We start from the raw sequence: 17764 nt of genomic DNA on the forward strand, positions 1-17764 counted from the left end.
AACTATAGTAGATGAACATGTATTGTTGGGGAAGTTCTCTGACAGTCCTAATGATAAATGAGATTTCCTCGACTGTTATTACAGATAGATGCCAGAATTTGTTGTGAAGACTCAACTAATATACTACTGACTTGGTCTGTCAGTCTGTCCTTTTTGTTCTTTTTATGTAAAGTACCAACAATTCATGAGCTTAGCTTGATGTTGTCATTTTTTTCTAAATCGTTACCCTTATCCTAGATTCTGTATTTGTAGATATATGGGTTGGCTAGTATAAGTTAATTTAAACTCTACATTGTATCATTACTTATTTACACAACTTTCCACAATCCCTTTAAAACAGTTTTTTTTTCTTATATTTGTTTTCAAAAAATATTTTTGTTTTAGACTCACAGGGCAGAAAGTAGTTCAGCTATTGCTTACAAAACAAGGAAATTCATGTTTATTAGGAGTACAGCTATACTAAGCAAATAAAATTAAAATGGAGAGAGAACAACAAAAATTTTAAACTAAAGTCTAATATTGGGTTTTATTGCTGTAAATCCTAATTTACTATACAAAACTATTTTAAATGCAGGAATAGGGTATAGCCAACAAGCAAATTAAATAGTATTTGGGGGGCATAAAAAGAGGTCTTCAATTTTACCAACGACAGCTGAAAATCACGTATAGGTTGTTATTTAAAAAAATTTATTCCGTGGCTGCTAAAAATAACTTAAAGACTGTTGTTGATATAATTACAGCACTTTTGATAAAGTATTCATCTAATATTTGCAAAACCATGTATTTTGTGATTACTCAAAAAGCTTTTGAAATAAACTAAAAGAAAGGGAAAGAGATCCTGTTACTTTATCATAAGGATTTAGCATTATAATTTTAATAGGTTAATTAATATGATATTATTCATCCCCCCTCATCCCCCCCACCCCTTTAATCCTATCTAGCTAGGCCCTTGCAATAAAGTGATCAATTATAATGCATTTTTATAACCATTTTTAGCATGCATGGTTCTTATATAAATCTTAGAGTTCCTTTATTACATTTTTGTTCTTTTATTAAAACTAGCGGCACTTGAGGAGGGGAGAGTCGAATTTGATAACCTAATTTATTATTCTAGATTTTAAAAGAAAAAGAAAAAACATTTTTTTGGGGGGGAAGGAATTTTTTTGAGGGGGGGGGTCCCACATTTTTAATTTTTGTTAAACTAAAAAAAATTAGGGGCGATTTCTCTTCGGAGGCTGTTGGTATCCTCCCCCAAAATAGTTATAAACCTTCCCGTGACCTATGACAAGCTACCCTTTTAAGGAGAAAGCGATCGGTTCAGCGGTTAGCGAGTTCCTTCGGTACAAACACACAGACACACAGACAAACAGACAACAAACAAACACTTTACTTTATTATAAGGATAGCGTTATATGGTACAAATTGGATTTATTATTAGTTGGATCTTACACTAGATTATCATATACTCTATTAAAGTGAAACTTGAAGCTGGCTTGATTATTGATCTTCCCTATCCACCCCTCTTCCCCATCCTCTCCCTTCCTACTGGATTAACGAATTGACCAATAAATACTGTCAATGTTAGCGACCTAAATTGACGACAATTTTTCTCCTGTCATAATATCCACGTATATTTTATATCCATTGGTACAAATATGTTTATGATTGTAATACTTGTTGTTGGTCTCAGGACTTATTTTGTAGGAAACCAGTATCCATTTAGAGTTAGGGATTTTAATTAAAAAATTTACTAAATTTGGCAAATTTTAATACCCAATATGACGTACCATAAATCAAGTGAATTTTTAAGGAACTCGAAGGAAACTGTAAACTAGAATACTTAAAATGCAACGCAAAGTTTTTACTTTCAATTTTATCTCATTTTATACGAACCTAGTAATAGTGTCGGACTGATTATGACGTAAGAAAAAAAAATTAGCCAATGAGAGGCCATTATTGACCAATGGTAAAATTTATAGTGGCCTGTCATTGGCTAATTTTTTTTCTTACGTCATAATCAGTCCGACACTATTACTAGGTTCATTTCATACTCATTCTAGTTTAGTTTTTTTCAATAAAAAATTATTGGTGCATTTTGAGTATTTTTAGTATTTTAGAGGCCTCTAAGGGCACATGAGGAGAATATGGAGTTGATATCGACTACCAATTTTAAAAGAAAAGATTTAAAAATAAACAGTAAAAAAAAATTGGTTTTGTGTATGTTTTGAACACGTACGTGCTTGTTATTTTTTTTGCAGAAAAAATAGCATTTACCTCGCCCAGTACGTGCTTCAAAATTTTGCACAATATTTTAGCAAGGAAAGCATTTATGCAAATTTGGTGAAATCATGCAAAATAGAAGCAAAAGTATGAAGGGTTGTGCAGATTTAAATTTTGCCACTAAAAATATATTTTTTCATTTTAACAACTTAAAGGCATAATGACATATTTCTTGCATTTATTTAAAATAATCATAAAACATTTAAATACCATAAAAAAAACTTTAATAATGACAATAGTTTTAAATTCAATAGTAAAAAAATAACTTTATTTCTGCTTTATTTTGAATATCATCTATCATAGCTGCGCTAATTTCGCACCCATTTATTCTTGTTATAATTTTGCTCATTGCATAAAATTCCACATTGTTCCTGACTGCAACAAATTAGAAACAAGGATGACAACATCCATAATTAGCGAAACTCAACAAATCAGGCAAATCAAAAGATCTTAAAGAATAAGACAATGAACTATAAATTGATGTACATCACCAATTATGATAAACAAAATCACCCCCTTCTGAAGATTGGTTCAAAAGTTTGTAAACTGTTAACCAATCAGGTTTTAATGCAAGTACCAGAAGGATTTCGAGTCCAATGTCAATGTTTACAAATCTATTTTTAAAAGCGAAGCTTTTCTATAATTAGGGTCGGTCCGTCCGTACGTCCGTCCGAGATAGATAGCTTTTATTCGTTAATTTAGGCATGTTAGAATTGTCCTATCGATTTCAAACTTTGCATGATGATTCCTGTAGTAGTTGGGCACGATTTAGAAAGCGTAGCAACTCTATAATCATTACCAGAATGTCCGTACGTCCATTTTAAAAATGTTGATTTTTCTACTTTTTTAACAACAAATTTTCAAGTGTTCTAATTATCCGTTTGATCTGATTTTTGGTATATTGATTCCTGGTACAACAGCGAACAATATTATAAGCGAAGCAACTCTATAATCAAGTCCAAAAATGTAAGTATGTCCATGAACATTATCCTGCTTCAAGCAGTTTTTTTCCAACAAATTTACTTACAATTTTGCTTCGACTCTAATACTTTTAAATTTTGATTATTCAGTTCAGATACCATACAAGTGTTAATGTCCGTTTGTCCTACCGTTTCAGTGCTTCGCTTTTATGGATGTTGTCATCCTTGTTGAACTAAACATTTATTAGAAACCTGATCGTTTTTTTAAACGTATTTCTAAAGATGTAAAGTGTCTCAAAAATCAGCCATGTGACGTCATAAAAAAGGGGGAGAGAGAGGAGAAGTTGGAAAGAAAGCCTTTAAGAAAGAATTGGATAATCCCTCATTTTTATGACGTCACATGACTGATTTTTGAGACACTTTGTCCAGTTACACACACAAAGCTTACAAGTAGAAAAACTTTGATTTTAGCGCGTGAAGAAAATTTGTATTAGAATGGACGACATAATGTCTTGGTTAAAACATATGCTCTAATTTAGGTGCAGTTATTCTTTATTTTCACCAGGGAGGGAGGGAACATTAGAGTGTAATAATGGTACCCAAAGTTTTATAATCGTTTTCTTATTCGTTGGCATAAAAACTTTGAGGACTCGGTTGGTACAAACTTTTGGACACTGGAACATTCAAAGGGATGGAGAATCCCGCCCCAATTAGATAAAAGGTAATAAAATTCAATAAAAAGAATGCTTTAAGTTTTACTTTTTTTAAATTTAGTTAAAATTCCAGCTCATTAAAATTGTATGAATATTACTTTCCTTATTCGTGATATTGTGCCAATTTAAAATTTAACCTGAATTTCAGTTGTTGATTTACTGGAACTGAGTAACAACTACGACGACGTACAAGGAAGGATATTCTAAAAATTTGTTAATAGGAAAACTACTCTATAACAATGAATTTGGACACCATGGAAACTGTCCCAATTTTGTATAACTTTTGCGGAACATGTTCCAGTTACGTCATATTTTTCTTTCCCGAAAAAGGGAGGGGGGAAAGAAAAAAAAGGGAAGTGGGGAAGAAAAAAGAGATGGGAGAAAAGGGGGTTTTCCCCATCTCTTTTGAAGAGATTTTCTTCCCCCCTTCCCTTTTTCGGGAAAGAAAAATATGACGGAACTGGAACATGTTCCGCAAAAGTTATACAAAATTGGGACAGTTTTCATGGTGTCATGAATTTGTTATTGCAAGGATGTTATTACACCAGATTTTCAATTCTCTAAAAAAGTAAAACTCGCAGCTGGCTAAAATAACGAGAACCCCCATCCACACCCTTTACCTAATCCATCCCTTCCTACTGGATGAAAAAAAAACTGACCAATAGACGAGTTCCATGTTAGCAACCTAAATTGACAAAAAAAATCCTGTCATAATATCCATGTATATTATATATCCATTTATTTAATTGTCTGTTATGTTAGGTGGTTGCCAATTTTTGTTATTTTGGTTGAAATAATTGGACACTGATGATTTATACAACCCGATGAAACAACGAATGAGAGATCGTGTCTATTAAACTTTAATAAACCAATTTACTAACTACCGCTGACTATTTGTTTTTTTAATGTTGTTTTCTCTCCTTGGTTGTATATAATTTTGTATTCAAATGTCAGTAGCAGACTGACAAGAGTTACTCGGGTAAAATCATCTTTTTGGGGAGTGTACTAAGACCCCCCCCCCCCCTTTTTTTCTCTCTAAATAAAAAATTACCCCCTATTGTTGAAAAGGCTTGGACACCGCTAGGTTGACCCAATCAATTAAATTGGTTTTCAAGCCAAATTATTTATAAAAAAAAACGTGTATATTAAAACTTTGGGTGCCAGTATTTTCCTGTTCAAACTCCTCAACTATGCTTATAAGAATGAGAGAATGTTTTTAAAAGATATATAGGTCACTATGATTTATAGTCAAATTTATGAAAAAATTGTTAGATATGTTGTCGTTTCTGTTGCTAAATAAGGTTTTAGTTAGATCAACAAGTGCGAGTATGTTCAAAAGCAGGGAATAAAGATAATTAAATTTCAAATATTTCTAGGATGAAGATGGAAAACAGAATTCACCAGATCTACTGCTGCATACAACTTATAGAGAGCAGGTATGTTTAATTCTTTATCTATCCTACTAGCGGCTTGGCCCTAGCCTCTAGGAGCTTTGCCCCAAGAGGTAATCTAAAAAAAAAATATCTCTGTTGCAGCGACCACTACTTTTAAATTAACTGCCTAAAAAAATGGAGGAGGATTTTTTTTTTTTTGGGGGGGGGGGGTGATTCATCCTTCAAGAAAATAGCCTACAGCCACCACACCAGTAGGTATATTTCCTGTAGAGTAGAATCCAATCGGTTCAGTGGTTACCGAGATCTTAAAGGGACGGATGGACATCAAGCTACTTTATATTATAAATATTATGTCTTTGTCTGTATGTCCATTCTTTTGTAACTCTCTAGTTTTATTGTTTTTAGTAGCGAAGCTACTCTATAATTCGAAATGTCCGTCCGTCTGTCCGTCCGTCTGAGACAAAGTGGGGGAAACGTGATTTTCTCGGCTCCTATAAAAGATAGACAGCTGAAATATTTAGTGAAGATTCTTATAACATATGCCCATCTAATCTATACATTGTTTTGTCCATCCGTCTGTAATTTGGGGTGCTAGATCGATTCCTACATTTTCATGTTTTTTTTCTGATTTTCTCAACTCCTTTTTAAGATAATGGGCTGAAATTTTCAGGGATTGTTTAAATTTACATTTTACATATTTCCCTTATGTTTTATTACGATTTTTATATTAATAGGGGTGCTAGATCGATTCCTAAAATTGTTAGGTTTTCTATTGTTTTCTCAATTCCTATTCAGGATTTGCGGCTGAAATTATCATGAATTTAATATGCTCATATTCTACATATTTCCATTAAGTTTCATTAAGATTTGTTTATAAATTGTGGTGCTAGATCGATTCCTAGATTTTTAATTTTTCGTGATTTAAAGGTTGCGTGATTTTGAAGTTTTCGTCATTTCCCTATTTCATAAAATATATAGGATGACACTGGTATATTGTAAATACATTCATGATATACATTCATAATTTCTGAGCTTCGCTACTTATGGATGCTGTCATCCTTGTTTAAGTCTAATTTAAAGATTTTGTATTTTTGTAACTGAATGTTTATCATCGTGTGCCGCTAGTTATGGATGTTATCCCCCTTGTTTGAAATGTATCTATTCTTTGTCTGTCTTTTGGTGATTTTTGTGTATTTGTCATATACTGTTTCTATCTGTCTACCTTAACATATAATAATATCTCCTGTCTAGATTTTCAAAAATATCATTTTAAAAGGTCTATCTATCTATCTAATGATTTATCTATCTATCTAATAATCTATCTATCTATCTATCGAATGATTTATCTGTCTATCTAATGATTTATCTATCTATCTTTTTTCCACCTATCTATCTAATTGATTAATTATGACCCAGGGACAAGGAGAGCTAAGCCTGGGGCGGAGATCAGAATTAAGAAAATCCTTGGATAGTTCCGACTCTTCAGGGATACATTCTTTAATTATGCATACACTTGGCGTTATCTAAAATCAACAAAATATTTCTAGTGTTTTTTTTTGGAAATTGTGTTTCGCATCTGATTATTTTTGGCCTCATTTACCACTTTTAATCATACTAGCAGCTGGACCCCTAGCATCTAGGGGCCTTACACTCGAAGTGATATGAAAGGGCAGAAAAATAGCCTAAAACCAAACCTAGACTTATTATAAGAATAAGATAGCCTAAAACCATCCCGGGACCCACAAGAAGCTTCACTATAAAGGAGAACAATATCGGGTCAGCAGTTCCTTCACTACAGACAAAATAGCTTACTACTTTATATTATAGATAAAATATTCTATAAAAAAAACTAAAATATTCATGCTGCTGTCAAATGCGTGACATTACTATAGAAAATGATGCTGGTAAAAGCGTCTCCTAAAAAGGGGACAAATTAAATTTTTTGGCCAAAGTATCCGGATTGACGTCATGGTTTGGCCAACGTAGTAACATTTGTCCACTTTTTTAGGAAGACACTTTTACTTGCTATAAAAGAATGCCCTTAAATATTACCCTGCTCAATCTCGTTAAGGACTTACAGACAAAGGAAGTGTAATTTACTGAGTTGGTTGTCTGATTTAAACAAAGTTCTGGTCCTATTTTTTTTAACATACACTTAGCTCATCATCGTTTTAACCAACTCAGCAATGGGGGAAGCCCCATGTTGTTCTCAATCAGATTTTAAAAACTAACCTTACAAATTTTGAGAATTTTTTTGGTGTTTTTGTGTGAATCACCAAATAATACATTGGTCTGTAATAGTCTGAAGGAAGTATTCCTTAATTAGACACAAATATAAATAAACGAATATTTTAGACTTTTTGTTCAAATTTCATTACAAGCCTGGTTTTTACTTTACTTTTACTTTTTTAAGTAACGAAACCAATATTTTCTTATGGTATTCTTTCTAATTGTTAAACCTTTTTGTGCTATTACCTATTTTTTGTAGATTCTATTTAATATAGTATACAATAGTGTCTTCGCCCCTAGCCTCAAAGTGCCTCCCACCCCTTTATTTTTGAAAATTACCACATGTTATGGTGAAGTGGCCCTCTTCAATACGTCTTTTTATTTAATAAAAAAGGAAAAAACTCCTTAAAGTCCTTAAAATAGGATAGAGACAGCAGGGTGGGCATACTAAAAAAACAACCAGTTTTTTTTTAAAACCCATTGAAAAAAAACCAAGGGTTTGAAATTTCACGTTTAAATTTATAAATCAAACCTGTATTTACTAAAAGACTAATTTTTTAAGCACATTTTACATAAAAAAAAACTTTTTCTCGAAACTTAATTTCAGAAAACGCTTTGCTACTAAATTAATGATATATTAATTGTGTAAATTACATAAGCATATTTGATTTTTAAAACAACAACATAACAATTTATGAAAGGAAATAGATGCAGTGGCATGAAGAGGGTTATATTAAGAAGATGTTAAAAGGGGAAGGGCTTAATAATTATTTTTTTTTTTGGGGGGGGGGGTGTTGACTACTTAAGAATAGAGAAGGAGGTTCCATATTTTGAAGCTTTTAACCTCCCCTCCCCCTGAATAGAATATTTTGTGCACACCCTTGCTAATGGGGGTTTATAATTGATCGGAATGCCAGCTTTCTTTATTATATATCTTGCTAATTGTGAAATCTTGCTTACCTATTACCTACAACAATATAAACATTAATATTTCATCAATATATCAAATGCATTTGACTCCTAAATAAAAAAAAATAAAAAAAAATAAAAACCATAAAACCCAGGGTTTTACTTTAAAAAACCGGTTGGTTTTTTTTTTTAAATTCTGGGTTTTTCCCCACCCTGAGAGACAGGAATTGGGTTTGAAAAAATATCCTAGAACAAAAAAAGGAGTGTTAACCTAGATATTTACAAAACATTAATGATATATAGAGTACAATCGTTTATGATATTTTAACAAACACACACATATCATATACAACATGTTTTTCAGTAAACCTTTCTCCCCATAGCATATAACACCTAAAAGGATAATAGCTATTTCTTGTTAAAATATAAAAAGATAATTAAGGTGTAAATATATTTGTTTTGTTCTGGCCAATGATACCAGGGTGCTGCTAAAAATATATATAAAATTTCACTATTATGACTCCCATATCATCTGGATGTTTTTTTCTCTTGTTTTGACCAAACAGCATATCATGGGACAATTTATATTAAAATTATAACTTTCATTAAAATTTTATCAACATCTTTATTCTAAATAATAAATCTATGAGTAGATAACCTTTTAGACTGCTAGCAAATTGCAGCGACTTGACTGTGTTAATATTCCAGATACTATTAGTTGTTTATAAAAGACCCAATTGAAGTCAGCACAAAGTCCTCAGGGTGGGGTCATACAGTTATTTAACCCCTTTTCCCTCTATTGTTTTGTTCTAATTTCGAAATATTTTGAGGAAATCTGCGTCGAAGAAGAACATTTTCAAAATCCTTAAATGTACATTCAGTGACTTTGTAGCACACCCAATGTAAAGTATATAAGATGGATGGATAGTAAACTATGTAATACTGTAATACCACTGTGTGTGTGTATTTATCAATTAGGACCCAGTTTACTTCTGAGACAAACAAACCAAATGAATAAAGGGATAGGAGAATGGAGGATAAATAATCTTAGGAAATTGGTGAAATATACATTTCTTAAATATTCTAAATAAAGTATGCATCAAAAAAGGTTTTTGTGAGCTGAACAATCTGGAACCCGGCGGTGTTGGATCCTGTAATCGGTTTGTTAGTCCACGAGTTCTTGCCACCACGTCGTCAGCTGTGCAGCCGCCCGGGTCACATGACCTATCACGTGACATGGACGGGCCAATGGCGAGTGATCAACTTATGGGGGAAGACATGCCATTGGCTGACACGTCGGGAGGCTACAGCCAATCAGATTGTCTCTCGTTGAGACAGCAGTCGAGTACTGTCAGTATAAGAGAAAGATTTGAAGAGGGTAAGACATATATTTTTCAGCACAACAACTCTATAATCAGTGTATATCTTTGTGTCAGTTCATCTTTATAAAATTAAATATAATGTACTAAATTTTAAAGTAAAAATATTGATGAAAATTAGATTTCTGTTTTTATCAACTTAAAAAATATAATTTAATAGCATATTAATTTCAGGTGCACTATCATTAGATAGAACCCGACACCCTCGGACCTTCTCTCCTTCATCTTACCTGACCATCAGGTAGGAGCAATTTTTGGTGTGTACAGGGATCTTAAGGGATAAGACAATGGAATGATGTACATCCCCTATAATAACACACAAAATTACCTCTTTGCAAGATGAAAATCAGTGGTTCAAACGTTTGAACACTCAAATTAAGGAACCAACCAATCAAATTTCAGGATAAGTCCCCAAAGATGTCGAGCCAACGAATAGGAAAACTTTATTGTGAAACATTGGGATTTAGTCAAAAACAGCCCATTGTCCCCTCTCTCTCTCTCTATCTGAGTGTGTAACATCAGACTCATGAATTGGTGATTTACAGTAAAATTGTGTCCAAACTAAAAAAAATTGCTGTATATATTTGCACTCCTATTAACAGATTTAATTAAGTTAAATTTAATTAAGTTATATCCATGGCTCGGCAACAGCGCGTCTGCTGCGATTAAGGCTAAAATTTAAACCCGTTTTGATACTTTGATTTTTTTGAGGGATTGCAATATTTGGGTAAGGTTTATACTTCCAGCTTATTTTTAAATTTTTTAAAGGTTTATTTCCCTTACAGGCTTATAGGCGGATTGTGCGCGGCTGCTGAGCCCTAGATATATCTTCATTATCATACTGCAATTTATTAATCCTTACTTTTAAGAACTAGTGGTACATTTGGAAGCCCTGGAATGGGGGGAGTACCCGCCCACCACATGCAGCCCCTGCCCTACTCGGACCTGCCAGACCTGCAGGATCAGATGGACATCCAGCAGTCAACCAGGTCAATCCAGAATTTCCAAGATCCTGTTTTAAAGGTAATTTTTTTTTCAAAAATTGTAATAAAACATAAATGGATATATTATTATTTGGATCTTTCAACATATTTTCATGTTTTCTAATATAGTGAAACTTGCAGCGTGCTAAAATAACGATTCCCCCTTCCACTCCCTTTACCCCATCCCCTCCACTCCAACATGATAAAGGAACTAAGCAATAAACCATGTTACCAAGCTACATTGACGACAATTTTCCCCTGACATATTATCCACGTATGTTCTACTACATCCTTTACAACATCCAACTTTCAAATTAAAAAAAAATAATAATTTTAAGAAACCCTTTTAAAAATCTGAATTTTTTAATGTAGGGTCCTCGGGTAGATCAGTTCCATCCAGGACTGATGCACAGTGGTGGTCCTCTCTCCAGCAAACCTGTAGACATGTCCTGGTCCACTATGCCCGGTATGCATAAACAGGATCCTGCTGGCAACTGGCAACCCACTGCTGGTCCCAGGTAATATTTTTACATCGAATTTTATAGATAGTTGATAAAGGTGTAATTTTTAGTAATTAAGATGAAAACTTATTACCCAATACACGATATAACCTAACCTAAGTAAAAAATAAGCAAGCAAAAAGTCCCTTACTTTAAGTTTTAAAATGAGGTGGAGGGGGTTCAATGATTTTGCAAAATTACGAACACTGGCTGTTAGCAACTTTATAAAAAAAGAATTGTGGTAATAGTTATTTATCGCATCTTATTATAGACAGCTTTTGTGGTTATTAAAATGAAAATTCGGACCCTCTTGTAATAAAAACTGATTTTATTTTATGATCTTTATTTCGATATTAATGTAAAATTTTATGCAATACTATACCATAAATAATTTTTCATCATGACTGAGAACCGGTTCTTATTCAACGGATATTAATCATTTTGGAATGCTTTCAATAAATCCGGGTGTGCTTAAAAATTAAGTTGTACACAGAGACTAGAGTAGTTAGATTTAGGTTAGGTAAATATCATTTCATTTAAACTAGGGATAAACAGATGGGAAAAATAAACTATTTGTATATAATAGCACAAGTATGTTAAAGTAACAGAATGCGTTTCTCTTTGTCTGACTGTCTCTGTGTACCGAAGGATCTCTCTAACCGATATGGTTCTCCTTTACAATGTAGCTATTTTGGGGGAGGGAGGGCACCATTTTTTTAACTAAAAAGTTGGGAGGGGACTTTTCCCACTTACCCTTATGTGGCCCGGAAGGTCTCTATTGATGTAGATGCTAGTACTATTAAAAAGTAAAAAAAACAACAGAAGAATTTATGTATATCTATATGTCTAAAAATGGCTGGATAATTTTTCAGCTTTTAAGGATGTTGCAAATTGGTCCTGGGAAGTTTTAGGCTATAAATCAATAAAGTACGTATATCCCTCTATACCTTAAATAGGATAAGTCTTTAAAGGCTAGGGGGTTGACTTAAATATCAAGAAACTTATGTAAATCTAAGTATTGTAAACAAAGTTTTGGCCTTCCTTTATCCATGATTACAACATTTGTGCATCTTAAACTGAGTTAGGAGTGCAATATAAACAAGGATGTTACATGTAATAGAGGCGTAACCAGGGAAGGATTATACGGCTTTAATGCATGGCATGCCAATGACCTAGGGTTTCCAGAGCTTGATCTTTAAATCGTTTTTATGCCGCGCTGAATCGGGGCGATTCAGAGGTGAACCGTAGGCGCGCTGGTGGTAAGCCACAGCGCACCTGATTTTTAAAAGATTTTCGGCGCGGTGTTGTTAAATCGCTTGCGCACTCACTAAAATATCGATCCGCGCCAGTACAACTTTATTACTTAAGCAGTGCCAGTAAGGTATTTTATATAAAATACCGTGTCAGTATGGTATTTTATATAAAACATTAATATATAATTTATTTTAAAAATAACTATAAAAATGTTTTCACGATAGTTTTGCAATAAAATATTAAAGTAATTTAAAAAAATATCCATTTATTACATATGCAATGGGTCTTTCGTTGGGGCTCAGTGCATGATTCACCCCGATTTAAACCGGCAATGCCACTCGGTGAGTGCCATTGCCGCGCCGGGCCCGCGCCACTGCCCGATTCAAATCGCCCATGCAAATTCGATTTAAAGATTGATATTAATAATTTGATGGTGCGCCAAATGAATCGCCCCGGTTTAAATCACCTATAAACGATTTAAAGATCGAGCTCAGGTGTTTAAACAAAATGATCATAAATAAAGTGTAACTTTTAAGCACTCGAATTAAATGGGAATATAGAATTATCAAGCACCTAAAGCAAATCAAATGTACTGCTAAATTAGTTAAATTAAAAAAAAACATACTTAAAGGTTTGTTTATTTAAAAACTGGCCAATCAGACACGGCAATCCTTTTCTACGAATATAAAAATTTACACTCACAAGATTGAAACCGGTCTTTTTAGCCCGTGCCTTCGGAATCTCGAGGCCAAAAAAAACTGGTTTTTATCTAAACATTGTATAATTTTATATCCGCGGATAGCTGTTTATAATATGCTGCGATAAATAACTATTGAACGGATTAATATGTCTAATTGGCCATCTAGTGTAATAAATCTTTAAAAATTCCTTTCCATGGAAACATAATCCCTTTCTCCCTGGCTTTGTAACTAGATTTGTTTGTGTAATACCTAATTTCTTAATTTATGTAACATCTACTTTGCCCAAATGCAATCAAATTTCTGGAAGGATTTGTATTCTTGAATCAATTAGGAAGTACTAGCGGCTACGCCCCTAGAGGCCTCTAGAGGGCACTTGAGGAGGGGAGAGTCGAATTTGATAACCCAATTTCTTATTTTAGATTTTAAAAGAAAAAGTAACAAAAAAAAATTTGGGGGGGGGGGTGCCATCCCCCTTTATTTTTAATTTTAGTTAAAAAATTTATTAAAAAATATTTTTTTTGGGGGGGAGGGGTTTCATTTTTGGGAGGTTGGGGGTGTCCCACACCCCAAGAAATTAGTTATAAACCTTCCCGGGACCTATGAGAAGCTACCCTGTTAAGGAGAACCCGATCGGTTAAGCGGTTAGCGAGATCCTTCGGTACAAACAAACACACAAACATACAAACACACACACAGACACACAAACATCCTGTTACTTTATTATAAGGATACAGGGAGGGAAAGGACATTGGACTATTAATAAAACTTGTATCCAAAGTCTTATATATGTTGGCTTTTGTAATCTTGATTGGTTGTCTTATTATAAAGCAGTGTCTAAACTTTTCAACCAATAATTTTAATCTACGAAGGGTTATTTTTGTTTATTATCATTGGAACTGCACATCTATTCATCTTTTCTGTCTTATCCCTAGAGATTCCAGATTGAGACTTTCCAGATTTGCCAATTCGAACTAAAATTTAACATTATGATTCCTTTATAATCATAAGTAAAGTTTTAAACACAGTTTTTTATTTGTCCCCTTCACTTTTTAGGAATTTTGATTCACAAGAGAATTAGACACAATACAAAAGAATCTTATCTTATGATTCCATCTTTATCCATTTTTAAAAGAGAGATAGGGGACAATTAGCTGTTTATTACACTAGTCCTAAAAGTTCTATGATAACGTTTTTCTATTCGTTGGCTTCGCAACTTTGGGTTTTATAAAATTTTGATAGGTTATTTTATTGAGTTGAGTTTTCAAACGTTTCAGTCACTAATTTTAATTTGCAGATGGAGTAGTTCTGTGTATAATCATTGAGATGTACATCAATTTATTGACCATTGACTTATCCCTTTAGATCCCTGATTTTTAACCTATACTTTCCATTGTTCATGTTCCTCATATTCGTGTGAAAAAAAATGTTGCAATTTTATGTTAAGATAAAACAAAACAATTTTTGAATTGCACTTTATTTTATGCTTATACAAGCTTCACATAAGCTATTGAAGTATTATTCCTCAAAACTGTTAGGTTATAAAAGTAGCAGGATGTCTGTTTGTATGTGTGCTTGTCTTGAGCTTCTGATCTTACCGCTTGAAAAACATTGTTCTCCTTACAGTGAAGCTTCTGAAATAGTTTTTAACTATTCTTCACCTCCATACAACCAAGAGAAATCGTAAAATTTATCCCCCCCCCCCCAAAAAAAAGAATGAAAAGTAGAGAGTCCAATTGTCCACCACTTTTCCATCCATTCTCTCTAGAGGCTTCTAGGGGCGTTCCGCTAGAGGCATGATTATCTTAATCTTATCAAGAAATTAATTAAATGAAATATAAAGACTGGCTTTAATTAATTTGAAATTTTATATTTGACAGAGAATGAAAATGAAAATGAAAGGAAATATTTTATTATTATAAATTCATTAGATTTTGGATAAGAATTTGTGAATATTGTTGTTGCAATTGTAAATCTTGCTCCAACCACCAATGTAAATTTTCCTTTTTGTTTCAATTGGACTGTAGGATAACCCCCTCCTCCGATTGGGCATTTCAAAGATCAGTATTCAAAGGCGAAGCTTTTCTATAATAAGGTTCTCTACATTTGTATATAACGGTTAGCTCTTTATATTTAATTTAGGCACTTTTTGTATGATATAATCCTGCTATTTATCTGATTTTTCGATTATTGATTCTTAGGATAAACAAGGTACAATATTTTAGGCGAAACATGTCTTTAATCAAGTCCTAAAAATGTTAAACAAATTGTTCATATTTGTTTGTTTTACAGTTTGATTTCAGGGCTTCGTTTTTATGAATGCTATCATTCTTGTCTCACAGTCTTTAACATTACTTTTTCAGAAATCTCAATTGTTCTTTTAGTCATTATAACTTTAATTCACCTATATTTTGTGGGTTGAAAGCACTAAAATTTTTCTCCTTTTTGTATTTCATTCTTTTTCTGCTTTTTTTGGGCGATGGACTTTGTTTTAGACATTTTGATTTGAATGGATGTTGTTGAAGTCTCATTTAAGTTGAGATTAATTGCAACTTGCTTGTTGTGTTGTATTTAGTTTTAGTAATGGTAGCAAACATTTATTTGGGATATTTGTATTATATATTACACAAACTGGCGGTTACGCCCCTAGAGGTCTCTAGATACACTAGAATCGTTAGTGGAGGGGGGCCGGGGGGGGGGGAAGGGAGAAACTATCTCAATATTGTGTGTGTGGGTGGTAATTTCCTCCCCCATAACAGTTATAAACCTTTTCTAGACTCATGAGAAGCTAAATTGTCAATGAGAACCATATCTTCTCAGCGTAATGAAGAATAATGCTTTTTAACCATTAAACGTGAAGCTCTTTATGGTGCCTATAATAACTGTCGTCATACAATACACAGACTAAATTACCAATGGCAGGCCAGTTTACTTTTTAATTGCCCAATGGTAGGCCAGATTGACATCATTTTTTATAGGCACTATGAAAAGCTTAATTAAAAGAATATATAATTGCTGTATAGATTTTGAAAAGTAATTTGATGTGGTATTAAGTTGTACATGATTTAAACTTTGTGGACTTGCAATCAAAAGTATCCGCTATTTACTGCTTCCATGCAGTAATAAGAGCAAACAAGGATCATTATGTCCTAAAGAAGCGGCTCACTCAATTGAAAACGAGAATGGTTAGTTATCTCATCGTTTTAAAGACAGATTTTCACGGATAGAAAAATTGTACAATTAATTCAGTTTTTGCTAGCTAGGGCTAACAAAACTGTTATTATGATATGATATTTATTTTATTATTCGTGGAAAATTGTCTTTAATATGTTTTTATACCTGATTCTTTAGTATGGGACAGAAATGATATTAAGCCAGCGGATATAGATCGGTTTTGAAGCCATAATGGAAAATTTCCAATATTTCGATGATTTCATAATAACTTTAATTTTACAAGAACTTTTTACATTCAGGTTTTCCAAAATCTGGGGACTAGATTCCGAGGGTGTGCTGGCCCCCTCCAGGTCCGGTTCTGGCTCCCCCATGCTCACTATTGGAGGGGACAGAGAGAGCTGTGTCTAGAAACCGGTTTTGTTCCAGCGGAAAGCTTCAACAGCCAAGGTATATAAAGGGGCCTAGTAGAACATAGAACTACCCCCTATTTTGAAATAGTTGAAAATAAGGGATGACGATTGGATGGTTTTCATTGGTTTCAGGGTAGCTCCGCTGGGTTAGGACTTCGAAGGTATAAACCCTTAGGGTTAGGGTTCACTACAGGGGTTAAGCATAGGTAAATCAATTCCAATGTTTAGGCGAGGAAAATATAAGGACAGACAAAATGAATTAAAAATTATTACTAAAATCGAAAAATATCACATATCTTAACATATTGTATTTTTAAAAAATAGATTGTAAACTATATTAACTTTAAAATATAAAAAGGAAATACAGCTAGCCTAATTCATTATGATATGCTTAAATTTTAGACTCAAATGAGACGATGTTAAGCCAGCTTTTAAGAACAAAAGAAAATTAGAGGGTTCGAATCCCTGCAAAAAAAAACATATTTCTATTGGTGTGATAAAAAAGTGATTATATGAAGAAAAAACCTCTGCATTTACTCCTTAAGGTTGTACTTTGGGATTAAAAAAATAATATGTAAAAAAAAGTGAGAAAAATGACAAAAAAAAAATAGTGAAAAATATTCTTGTAATAAGTGATAAACAATAATATTGAGTGATTTGTTTAGGTTTTGTAATATTTGTACTGCGGCTACTCTATAATAATATTTGTCTGCGTTTTTAAGATATTTTTTCTTGTCATTAAAATTGCAAAAAGTGTCTTTCTTTTAATTTTGTTAAGAATAAATAATATTAAATATGACGATGATTTTTTTACCCAAAACTTTCAAAAACAACAGTTTCTTGTTTTCTTTTTACAAACATTTAAAGTAAAAATTATGGCGTTTCTAAGGTTTTTAAAATTATTTAGTCTCAATTACCGTT

General features: G+C 32.9%; 1 protein-coding gene across 1 annotated transcript in view; it reads left to right on the top strand.

The window, feature by feature from the left end:
• The window catches only part of LOC145331729 (neural cell adhesion molecule 2-like), a 146288-nt gene extending 128861 nt beyond the window's left edge, over positions 1-17427 (top strand). The window contains exons 29-36 of the mRNA XM_080176549.1: positions 5290-5349; positions 6724-6791; positions 9552-9823; positions 9999-10065; positions 10694-10847; positions 11180-11325; positions 16733-16880; positions 17246-17427. Coding sequence (XP_080032675.1) covers positions 5290-5349; positions 6724-6791; positions 9552-9823; positions 9999-10065; positions 10694-10847; positions 11180-11325; positions 16733-16841 — 876 coding nt within the window. The 3' untranslated portion in view covers positions 16842-16880; positions 17246-17427. The remainder of the gene's footprint in view (positions 1-5289; positions 5350-6723; positions 6792-9551; positions 9824-9998; positions 10066-10693; positions 10848-11179; positions 11326-16732; positions 16881-17245) is intronic.
• Positions 17428-17764: the final 337 nt, after the last annotated feature.

This window comes from Acartia tonsa, chromosome 11 (genome assembly GCF_053477335.1).
Source record: "Acartia tonsa isolate MP-2025a chromosome 11, ASM5347733v1, whole genome shotgun sequence".
Lineage (NCBI taxonomy): Eukaryota > Metazoa > Arthropoda > Copepoda > Calanoida > Acartiidae > Acartia > Acartia tonsa.